This window comes from Tetrahymena thermophila (genome assembly GCF_000189635.1).
Source record: "Tetrahymena thermophila SB210 genomic scaffold scf_8254564, whole genome shotgun sequence".
Classification (NCBI taxonomy): domain Eukaryota; phylum Ciliophora; class Oligohymenophorea; order Hymenostomatida; family Tetrahymenidae; genus Tetrahymena; species Tetrahymena thermophila.
This window is the reverse complement of record NW_002476335.1, coordinates 87,922-100,141: the sequence shown is the minus strand read 5'-3', so window position 1 is coordinate 100,141 and position 12,220 is coordinate 87,922. Positions and strand designations below refer to the sequence as shown.

The window sequence follows — 12,220 nt, the reverse complement described above, 5'->3', positions numbered from 1 at the left end:
AATAATTCCCAAATAATTTCAATCAATTAAAAATAAGTAAAAAATTAATATTTTTAAAAATGAGTTATTTGATGCTAACATTTACACTAATAATTGCTGTCTTGCTAATTATAAGAAAGAAAATGAAAGGTGTATCTTGTTCAGTAGACAGAGATATGACTGGTGAGGTCGTAGTAATTACAGGGTCAAACACAGGAATAGGGCTAGAAACTGCAAAACATCTAGCTAAAAGAAATGCTACTATAATAATGGGATGTAGAGATATGCAAAAAGCTAAATAAGCTGTAGCTTAAATAATGTAAGAAACCTAAAATAAAGCAAAGATAGAGCTATTTTAGTTGGATTTATCAGATTTAGATAGCATAAGAACATTTGTCAAATCTGTTAAATCTAAATTTGATCAAATAACAATTTTGATTAACAATGCAGGTTTGTTTGGTTTGATTGAAAAAAGGGTTACTAAGTAGAACTTTGAGATGATTTTTGGTACAAATTATATTGGAACATTCTATCTGACAGAATAATTGTTGTCTTTATTTAAAAAAGAAAACTAGAATAGAATCTTAAATGTTGTAAGCTACATTTAAAAATTTGATAGCCCTGATTATTCTTTTTTTGATTCTAATAAAAAGTATGAACACATTAAAGCTTATTTTTAATCTAAATATTATTTAACTTTATATTCTCTTTACTTGAATGAGCAATATCAAGACAGTCTAAACCTAAAATCTGTTTCGATACATCCAGGAGTAATAGACACTGAAATAACTAGAAATCTTTGTAGTTCTATAAAAATAATAAATATATTTTTGAATTCATTTTTAAGATATATTTACACTTTCTTCATTAAAACACCAATTGAAGGTGCGCAAACTACTCTGCACACAGCTTTAATTAATTTTAACTAATTAGCAGGTGGAAAATACTATAAAGAATGTAAAGTTGAGGAATTAAAGTAAATCACTATTAAATATGCAAAAGAGACTTACAATTTCACTAATGACTTTCTTTCAAAATTGAAATATTGAATTGGCCTTTGAATATATAATATTTTAAAGCTATTTATTAGTTCAGTCTTATAGTTCATTGCTTATAAATAATCTTTAATAAAATAATTTTATAAATTAGTCCTATTAAAAAAATATTTGTTATTTTTTTTAAATTTAAATTTAGAAATAAGTAAAAAAAAAAAAATTAATAAACTTTAAATACTAAAACAAATTTGAATAGAAATATTTATTGTTGGTTTTTAGAATTTATTTCTTGAATAGTTTTATAAATATTTAAAACTTTTTTTAGAAATAAAATTTTGTTTATCTGTAAAACTGATTAAGTATGATATAACTTTTCTATACAAACAGAATTAAATATATTAAAAATTTGATAAATATCCAAATATTAATGCAATAATTAAAAATCAAATTTCAATAATAAATCAATTATATATAGTGTAAAAGCATAATAAAAATGGAAATAGAAAAGCAGCTAATTTAGTAAGATCAAGAACATAAGTTTTTAAATTTGCCACCAAATTTTGATATTTATCTCGATGATTGCTTTTTTTTGAATTTTAATAACGAGTATCATTCTACTTTAGTTATAAAGTTATTCATCTTTTTTATAATTTATATGATACTAAAATAGAAATATACTACCTGAAAATATAGATTCTGATGTCTCAAGCTACAAGAATATAATCATAAATTTTACAGAAAAGTAATAAAAATATTATCAGAATTATTTTTTATGCTTTAATTATTAATGGATCGATTTTTTAAGTTCTAAATTTTGAAAAGATCAAATCTCCTAATTGATGGGCTAGAAAAATTCATTGAAAAAATCGTGTATAAGAATAGAAAGATAGAATACTTTGAATTAAATCTAAAGAAGTAATTAATAGCTTATTACAATAAAATAAAGGGAGAGAATAATATGTCTTTTAAATAGGTTAGGAAAATGGCATAAATTAGATACATCTGAAGTTATTAGATTATGCAAAATAATACAGCAAGTTAATAAAGTTAAATATCTTTATCTCTACTTTGATAGCGTCTCTGAGGAATATAGTGATGATATTATTTGCTCAATTATCGATATCGCTTTTGTCTAAACGAATTTAGAAATGCTTCATATTGAATTATCTTCGTAATATTATATTGTTAATGTTTTAATTATTAAAATTGAATTTCAAATATTAAGTCTTGCATAAAAAGGAGCTGGCTAATTGGGATCTATAAAGTTAGCTTAAACTATTGAAGCATAAAATAAACTAAAACATCTTTCACTAAATTTGCATGGGTAAAATATTTTAAATCATACAATTAATTATAAGAGATTTGTTTCGTTTAGTTGGGGAACAGAGAATGATTAATAACATCCGAACTAATAAGACCTTTTACAGATAATACAAAAAATACCTATTAATTTAAATTTAGAGTCATTATACCTATGTTGTGGTGGGTAAAATATTTTCAAATACTTAAAACTCTGAATTTTATATGCCTATATCTTTAATTAGCTGGAAGTCTTGGGGAAATATTAGAGATATTGATATGTAGCAGTACATGAATGAATTGAAAAAACTTTAGAATTTAAAATATCTCATGTTAGATTTAAGAGGGTAATTAAATATCAATAATATTTAAATATATTTCTTAATAATAATTTTTATTATAGATGGGCCTGCACTATCTCTAATCCATGGGAGACAATATTCACAAATGAAGGAGCTACTTACCTTTAAGAGTTCCTTTCTTCATAAATAAATCTTGAGTGGTTAAATTTAAAACTACTAGGGTAAATATTCAAAAAATATTATATCCTAAAATAATAAAAAATTTAATTAAATAGATGGGGAGATAATAATCCTTCTTTTACTTCACAAGCTATTATGTCTATTGGTGAAGGATTAGGAAAACTTTAAAACCTGCAATTTCTCAACTTAGATCTAAAAAAGTAATTTAATTTATTCTATTAATAATTAATTGTTAAGTAATGTAAATAATAAAGACCTCCTTCTTCAAGGGATTTTCAGAATAAATACTCTCCATACTCGTTAGTATATTTACTCACATAAATAAGAAATTTAAAAAAGCTTACTAGAGTTAACATAGTTTTACCAAAGTAAATAAATATTTTTATTAGGTTTTATATTAAAATTTCTTGAATAATATAACTAAAAGCCATTGTATGATTCCTTAAGTAAAAAAAGTTCTCTAATATATAACAAAAGCAGTTCAAGATAGAACTCATATTATAGAAGTCTTGAAACTCATGGAAAAAGAATCAGTGGCCTAAATGTATAGAAAAGAAATAATTTAAAGAGCAATAATTGCAATATTTGGGAACTAATTAAAGTTTTGACACGCTATCTATCTATTTATCTAGCTTATTTATTATTTCTTAATTATTATTTCACTTTTATATCCTGTCTAAATTTTAAATTGTTATCAATATAATTGATCAATAAAAAAAAGATAATAAAAAATAAATGAGTAGTTTCTACAAATTTTTCAAGTCGAAAATTATTTTAACTTTTGTAAAGTGAATTAATCTTATTTTAAATTATATTTACAAAATAATTATCATAAAAATATATTTATCGAATTTAGTATTTCAATATGTTAATTTTTAATTTTTAATTTTTTGAAAGGTAATTATTTATTTAGGTATTTTAGAATTAAGAATTAAAGTAAATTCTTAAATCTTAATTGTAGATTTATTAAATTATTTTTATTTAGCTTTTCTAAAAGTTAATTGCTAATATATTGATTAGTTAATTTATTATTTGTAGTTTTGAAAATAATAAAGAATAACCATTTATGTATGGATAAAGTTTTAAGGTTTTTTTTGGTTTTTTTAAAATTAGAAAAAAAATATTAATTAGGGTTTATATTTATTTATATTATTGTATTATTATTTTACTAAACAGGTGTGATACAATATTATCTTATCTTACCTGGCCTAATTAATTTACAGAATAAAAAATAAATTTTAATGATTATTTTTTAATATTCAAAATTAATAATTATTTTTATAAAATTTGAATTGTAAATCAATATATTAAATTATGAGCGTGATTTTTTTATAATAAAAGAATCAGATAAGGTATGTGGTGGTTTAGCACGAAAGCTAGCGTTTATTATTATTTATAAAAAAATAGTAAGTAGAATTAGGTAAATACAAATTATTCATTTAATGTCCATATAAAATACTTCTATTTTATCTAATGAAATTTATAAAAATGCTGTTTTAATTAAAAGTATACAATTTTTATAAAGTATTTTAAAGCTATTAATTTGTCTGTAAAAAGTGTGGAATAGCTCCTTAATTATTTTATTATAGAAGGCTTTAATAATTTGCAAATAAATATAAGTAATATAGCAATAAACGCTAAGAAAAGAGTAATTTCCATCAAAAAGTTATATTCAGAAGGCTTTTTAAATACAAAATCTTAAAACTATTTCGAAAGGATTTTAAGGATAATTAAAATAAAATCTTAAAATATTTCATATTTGATAGTCTTAAGCTAACTATTTAAGAAAATTATTAAAGACATTATAAATTTATTAGTAGATTATGTGCTGGAAGCAAAAATCGGCACATCAAAATGAAATTTATAAAGTTTTGAGCTCTTTTCTAGATTTTAATGATACTCCAACGTAATAAGAATATGAAAATTTATGTCGATATTCTAAGTATAAATTATTTTACTCAATAGTTATTATAAATTGTATATTGTTCCTCAGTTAGATATTAAAATTGCATTTTTATAGAGAAAATATGGCATTATTGTATTCATTAATAATTGCCATAGTTATTTTGCTTGCTCTTCTTATTTGCCTTAAAAAGATTTAAAGATATACTCCATTACTAGCTCTTCTTCTTTAAATTTGTAATTTTGCTTTTATATTAGAGAATTATTTAAGTGATTAAGGCTTTTCTGAAGATATAAGTCAAATATCAGCTATCATATTTATGCATACTTTGCTTTCTATTCTACTATGCCTCTGCTTTAATAAATGGATTTTGAGATCAATATTTTTGCTTGCTAGTTGGGAATATATGTAATTTTTTTTAACTTTTATTAAACAAAAATATCAAATAAAATATTTTCATAGCCAATGCATTTTTATAAAGATAAATTTAAAATTTATTCATAATTCATTTTTTACTTAATAAAAATTTATTACCTGTTAATGAGCTAAATGAGGCAAATATTTTATAAAAATATAATAATGTACAGCTGTAAATAAAAAATATGATTGATAATGCTAATTTTTTTTAATTAAAGGATATTCAGATGCAAAATTATTGAAAGCATTGAATTGCCATTTATCCAGTTCTAAATAGTTGTGGTTTCAGCTATCTTAATTTTATACTTTTGTGAATAACATATAAAGTAATAATTTGGAGAACTGTTTTATGAAAGAGCTAACTTAAAAGAGCACAGTAGAATACTTGATGACCTTATGCCCTCTTCCCTTCTTATATTGTAGAAAGGCCCATTAGGATTTTAATGTATATTCAAAAATTAGAAATCAAAAAATGAATTTTTCAACAAGGAGAGTAAGGGTAATTTAATAGTAAATAAAATGCTTAAAGAAATGACTATTTGTAGAGAGAATTAAAGCAAAAATGAATAATCTCAAAGAGTTTTAAGTAGCAGTCCAAACAATTAACATTTTCAAAACCAAATGTCTAATCTCGTTAGCAGTGATATCGCTGCCTTTAACAGTGCTGGAATCAGTACGTCTAATCTTTTCTAAAAATAAGCTGAAGAAAATTATTTATGGATGAAACAAAATTAAATTAAAAACTTATACGATTTGCTTTCTATAAAGCACAATTTCAGAAGTGTAATAGACGAAAAGTAAGGAACTCTATTCACATACTAAGATTAATATTATGATGTGAAAATAGTGTGGAAGAATTCAAGACAAATTTTGGTACTTCTTAATAATATCAGTGAAAAAATAAATGCTGAGAAACTTTAAGAATTAGATGAATACAAAGACAAGCTATTAGCTTCTGTTTGTCATGATATAAAAACACCTGTTTGTTAATTAATTTAATTCCTTAACTTTGCTTTAGAAAAAGGGGTTAATAAGATCCCTGAAGACTCTCGCAATTTTATAGAAATCAGTTTAAAAACTACTGGCCTTCTGATGTATCTTATATCTGACATTTTAGATTACAGTTAAATGAAGAAAAAAATATTCAGATTAAGAATTGACAAATTTAATCTTAGGGATGTGCTCGAAGAAGTTATTGATTTATTTAAATTTCAAGCTGAATAAAAAGGCTTGTAACTATCACTGAATTACAAATAAGGGTGTTTTCTTGATATAAAAAATATAATAGTTTTTAATGATTCTAACAGAATAAAGCAAGTCTTAATCAATTTGATTTCAAATGCTTTAAAATTCACTTAGTAAGGTCGGATAATTATTAGTATATCAACTATTGGCGAAAATAGTAATCTTATATCTATCTCTGTATAAGATACAGGTATAGGAATGTCAGAAGAGATAAAAGCTAAATTATTTTAGCAGTACAGCACCTTCAACCAGGAGGGATTAAACAAAAATGGTAAATTACCTAATCAATTTTAGAAATTTTGAAAAAAGAAAATAAATTTATTTTGATTTTATTTTAAAATTCAATAAAAGAGAAAAAGTTAACAGATTTTAATTTAATAAATTAATTAATTAATTAAAGGTATTGGTTTAGGTCTTAATAACTGTAAAACTATAGTTGGAGAGCTAGGGCCAACAAGCTAATTTTAAGTTGAGAGCGTATAAAATGAAGGATCTATTTTTACTTTTCAAATTTATCAAAATAATAATAAATATGCTGAATAAATCAAAGAAGAGGAGTAAGAAGAAGAGGAGGAATAATAGTTATAACATCAATCAATGATGGAAAACTAACAAAACGAATAAGATAAAAATGGATATGAGAAATAGAATTACTAAGAAAGTATTCAACATTATGGAGAGGTAACACCAGCAACATTGAAGAATTTTAAAAATCATTCAGTTTCCTATCAAACATTTGATGACTTGAAATGTAGGGCATTTTCTTAAAACAATGAATTAACATCTAATATTAAGGATAAGCGTTCTACATTATAACTTCAAGAAAACTCTAACTAATCTGGAAATATTGTAATTGAAGAATATCCTCCTTACTTACTTCCTAATTAGTATGAAAGTCCAGTTAAAAAACTTCACGGTGAGTAAAGGGTGACATTAGAAAGTAGGAAAAGTCGTTTTATTACTCGTTCTTCAGCTAAATCTAACATGCACGAATCACAAGACCTTGACTCTTTCGGTTAAATGAATATTTAGGAATACTAATTTGCCAATCCTCCTCCAAATTAAGTTTATCCATCTATCCATTTCTAGACGAGCTAATTGATATCATCTGTTAAACAAATTGAATAAAAGTTAATTGAAAGATCTCTTCCATAAAATAAATAAATTACTGACTCTTAAGATAATAAAAATTCCTTTATTTAAAATTATTCTAAAAATTCTAATATAATACTGCTTTAGCCAACAACAGAAGAAGCATCATATAGTGACTAATCAAGCAACTTAACAATAAACACACAATTTAAATAGAGCTCGCCAATAAAAAATTATTAAAAAAAGCATTTGTTAAATCACCAATAATATTCATTTAGCTTAGCAAGTACACCGAAAGAGAGAACAAGCTAAGGGTCTGATGAATTTATATAAGCAAAGAGTATGCGTTTAAGCTTTGCTAACCTGAAGTTAAAGTAGTATTAAAAGCCAAATCCTTCATTTCTTCGATTTGGCAAAGAAATCGAGTACAAGTATATATAAAATAGATAAAAATCTTCAAAAAGTGAGGCCTTATAATAGACGCAAAGCCCTACTTTACCGTTTTCCTATAAAAATATAAAAGAAAATATTCCTTGTAAACCTAAACATAATATTCTAATAGTTGATGATAATCAATTTAACATCCTAGCTTTAAAATTGCTTATCTCAGAAAATGAAAATATCATTGTTTATCAAGCTGAAAATGGTGAGTAAGCAGTATAAAAAGCAAAATAAATGAATTTTAAACTAATATTCATGGATATGTAAATGCCTATTATGGATGGATAAACAGCTTCATAAATAATAAAGTAAGATTTAAAAATCGCCACTCCAATTATTAGTTTGACTGCAAACGAATACACAAATGAGGAAAAGAAGTAGCTAACAATGTTTGAAGATTTTTTAAATAAACCTATTCAAAAACAAAAAGTACATGAAATATTATAAAAATATAGGCTAATATGAGTTTACTCTTAACCTTTTCTTTCTATATTATAAAAAAACAGTAAAATAAAGAAAGAAAAAAAATTATAACGGGACTTTAAATAAAATAAAGAAACTAATTATTTATTAAAAATATAAATATATTTATTAATTTATAATTCATGAATTAAAAAAATAATCAACGAAGAACGTTACTTTGGTTGATATAAAATTAAATTAGCATATGTAAGTAAAATTCATGCACATTTCCACCATATAAAACTAATCTTGAAATAACTTCAAAGAATAAATTAATTATTAGATAAATGTAAAAATAAATGAAGAAATCAACTTAAGTAAATCTATCTAAAAATAATTTTGCTGTAAATTAAATAGAAATCAATAATTATAAAAAAATAGAATTTATTATAAATATTTTTTTAAAAATAAATCCATATTTTACTCTGATAAATTATATAATTTGCACTATTTTTCTATTTTAATTATTTGATTAACTATTCAAATAAAAATGTTAATATCAAATTTTTAAGAATTACAATGAATCTCTTTTCTATCTTTGTATACCTAGACTTAAATTAAAATGATTAGATTATAATTTTATATTATTTAATTTATGATAAAGAATCGTTTTTGAAATTGAAATTTGTTATTTATTTTAGTAAAATCATAGTTTTTAAACAAAATAAATAGCTAAGTAGATATTTTGAAGATTACATTTGATATATATTTTTTGCATTGTAAGATAAATTTATTTGTTAATTTATAAGATTATTTATTTATTAATTAGATTAGTAATTGAATAATAATAATAATAATGCATTATGCACTTTCTTCTTATTAATCATTTGAATTTATAAATGTAAGGGCATATTAATAGTTGATAACATTTTTAAGCTTGAAAAGATTTTGTCGAAAGAGATGGCAGGAAGATATTTAATATAGAGAGGTTCGAAAAGAAAAAGATTTTTTTATTTTAGAATTATAAAGATATGTTTTTAAAAATTTTAGCTCATTTATTAAGCTCATTGATGTCATATAACTATATTGTCTAAGTTTATAGATAAAATGTTTTTAAAATCTTCTATTTGAGAAGAGTGTATCTTTAAATAACGGTCGGTTCTTGATTAACATAATTCAGGAGACATTACTATATCCAAAAAAGTCTATGTAGTACTTATTCTTTACAAGCTATTTTCAAAATTTTAGTTAGATTTAAAAGTTGAATTTTTGGTTTATTATGCTGGTTTTCTATTAGATTTAAGTTGTTTTAGGGAATATAATTCAGTCTATTTATTTTATAATATAAAAATTAAATTTTATCCTCAAAAAAATAATAATTACTTAATATGGTATTTTTTGTAATAATTAGTTAGCTGAGTATCTTTTTGATGGATCAAATACTAGCATTAACTCTAAAATTTCAAGCATTTTTGGTGAAATAACTTCTTTATATTGCTATTAGAATTTCATATTTTTGATATTTTCTGTAATAGAACAAGGATTACCACTATTTTTTATAATAAGAATGAGTTAAATATTAAAAAAATAAAATTCAATTTAATTAGCTGGAATAAAAACATGTAAATTTCCAATTTCATTAAACTTTCTTAAAACTATTTTGAATTTGAAAAATGTTATTTACCTCAAGTCATCAAAAGGAAGAAAGCCTGTTAAAAGTTAGTATAAGATAACACCTACACTCCAGATATCTGATTTTGTGTTTCTCTAAGAACCTCCGAAATATTCTGGAGATTTATAGTTTAATGTCCCAATATTTGTAAGTAGTTTTTGGTTTGGGTATGATTTGCGTGAAGATGAAAAGTCGATTATTTTAATCTTTCCATTATTTTAATTATAGATTATATTATCTGGTTTAATATCGAAATGGCATATATTCCTACTATGTAAGGAGCAGAGACCTCTCAGGACTTATAGAACTATGGATAAAGCAGTGACTTCATCCATTTAGCGATTTTAACAATTTTCGGTTAGATAACTCTAAAGACTCTTACCTTAAGCAAATTCTTGCACAAGATAAGCCTTATTTGTAGATTTCTCTATAATTAACTCTTTGAATTTTATTATACTAGGATGATTGATTTGTTGCATAATTTAGCATTCCCTTTAAATCTATTTAATTAGAAGAAAGTTAATTATATAAATTTCTAAATCAAAATTTATTAAATTGTATAACTAACTATTAGATGGCTGGCTAAAATTTAAAAATGAATTAGAGCAACCAAAATAACAGTAAATTTAATTAAGATATGACGTTTTTATGTTATTTTATTAACATAAAATACAAATCAAATTTTTATTTGTAGTATATAAGGTGAAAAAGAAATATAATTATGCCCAACAAAAAATGAACTTTAAATTTTAGACTTCTACTCTAAATTTCAGAGAAAAAAGAAGAGAGTAGGTTGTTGGAATTTGGATAATTTATTTAAAACAATTTTCCACTTAAAATGTAATTTACTTCTAAAATTTGTTCTATTGAGTTAGTCTTAAATATTTTAACAGCATACAATTTTGATTAACACTTTTCTGGTTCTCCACTCTCATCTTTTTAGTAGCATGCCTTTACAACTGCATTTGCTCCCTTTTATTTTTTAAATTTCAATTAGAAATGGATTTTGAAAAATGCTTTTTACTGATTAATATTTAATATATGACTGATTTTAATTAATTAAAACCAATCTTAAAATTTGAAAATTTTAAAAATAATAAATGTAAAATAGATTTTTTTGTATCTTACCTCACCTAATTTCTTTCCAACTACGTATTTTGATGTAAATTAAATTTCTTCTTTACTAGCAGCACATTCTAATTTCTTGAAACTAGGGATTTAGAGTTGAATTCTTTATTGAAGGAAGAAGCTAGGGCGCTTAGATGTAATTGATCTAACTGATTATATTGTCTCTATATCAGAACACTTGCTTATAGTGGAACTTTTTCCTCTCATGAAAAAACCAGAATCTTCACCTTCTTGATCACTTTATTCGTCTGCGAAGGCATTTTAATTAGGGTTTTATTAGTCAGCTTCATCTACTTAATCTATGAAAGAAAAGCTGCTATAATTATCATTAAATTAAGCTGTCATAGCAAAGTTTTTATTATATACTTTTTTTGTCTTTTCAGGGCTTACGAGGAGCTCGTCTTCAACTTCAAGTATAGTTTAGTTACCATTTTTTATTATTGACATTTTTGGAGATTATGATAGGAATTTATGTGATATTAGATTTATTTGTTGTTTTTTTTTATGTAGAACTTGTTTACGTTTAATATTTTTTCTAATTATTATCTTGTTAATTAATGTTTTTAGCTTGGTATTTCTTAATTTTATTCAGGTAGGTTATTTAACTTTTTTTATTTTTACTTAACTATTAATTCATTAATTAATCTTTTAAAAAACTATTTACAAAAATGCTCTGCAACAAAAATTGAAAAATAAAAATATTTCATTTAAAAATGGAATCATCTATTTTTTAACTTCAATAATTAGATAAAAAACATTTTTAAAAGCTTTATTGTAAAAAAACTAAAAATCTAAATTATTTTTAAATAACTAAATTTTTGAAAATCAAAACCAGTTTTTAAATATTGTATAATTCAAAATTAGAAAATACACTGAGTTATACTAATTCATATCAATATCAACAACTTTTTATTCTTCTTCTTTATCTTTTAAACTATTTTTATTATTTAACTATAAAAATAGCTAAAATATAATATAATAGCTTATGATAAATAAATATATAATTCATTAAATTAGTATTTTAATTTTCTTGTTACAAAAATTTACAAGAGAGCATACTAAAATGTCAGTAAATTTGTTTGTCTTATGAATTATTAATATATCTATTCATAAAATAATAATCGATATAATAGCTTCAATTTTTCTATTCTAAACGTATTTCGTA

General features: G+C 22.8%; 4 protein-coding genes across 4 annotated transcripts; 3 read left to right on the top strand and 1 right to left on the bottom strand. All coding sequences in view use genetic code 6, as the record gives it.

Moving 5' to 3' along the window:
• Window positions 1–59: 59 nt before the first annotated feature.
• TTHERM_00216130 (oxidoreductase, short chain dehydrogenase/reductase family protein) lies at window positions 60–1,028 on the top strand (the record flags this gene model as incomplete). The annotated part of the gene is made up of 1 exon (XM_001020483.2): window positions 60–1,028. The coding sequence occupies one exon, from the start codon at window positions 60–62 to the stop codon at window positions 1,026–1,028; it is 969 nt and encodes a 322-aa protein (XP_001020483.2).
• Window positions 1,029–1,358: 330 nt separating this feature from the next.
• TTHERM_00216120 (hypothetical protein) lies at window positions 1,359–3,464 on the top strand. Its single transcript, XM_001020482.2, has 11 exons — window positions 1,359–1,580; window positions 1,645–1,716; window positions 1,797–1,889; window positions 1,948–2,145; window positions 2,200–2,298; window positions 2,350–2,460; window positions 2,519–2,620; window positions 2,677–2,796; window positions 2,851–2,955; window positions 3,010–3,123; window positions 3,183–3,464. Exons 1-11 carry the CDS (start codon window positions 1,402–1,404, stop codon window positions 3,361–3,363), a joined length of 1,374 nt encoding a protein of 457 aa, XP_001020482.2. The 5' UTR covers window positions 1,359–1,401; the 3' UTR covers window positions 3,364–3,464.
• A 1,114-nt stretch (window positions 3,465–4,578) lies between these two features.
• TTHERM_00216110 (ATPase, histidine kinase-, DNA gyrase B) lies at window positions 4,579–8,318 on the top strand (the record flags this gene model as incomplete). The annotated part of the gene is made up of 3 exons (XM_001020481.3): window positions 4,579–5,066; window positions 5,294–6,591; window positions 6,721–8,318. 3 exons carry the CDS (start codon window positions 4,579–4,581, stop codon window positions 8,316–8,318), a joined length of 3,384 nt encoding a protein of 1,127 aa, XP_001020481.2.
• Window positions 8,319–9,328: 1,010 nt separating this feature from the next.
• Window positions 9,329–11,502, bottom strand: TTHERM_00216100 (dual-specificity kinase domain protein; the record flags this gene model as incomplete). The annotated part of the gene is made up of 5 exons (XM_001020480.1): window positions 9,329–9,583; window positions 9,639–9,804; window positions 9,940–10,427; window positions 10,777–10,899; window positions 11,056–11,502. 5 exons carry the CDS (start codon window positions 11,500–11,502, stop codon window positions 9,329–9,331), a joined length of 1,479 nt encoding a protein of 492 aa, XP_001020480.1.
• Between the last annotated feature and the right edge of the window lie 718 nt (window positions 11,503–12,220).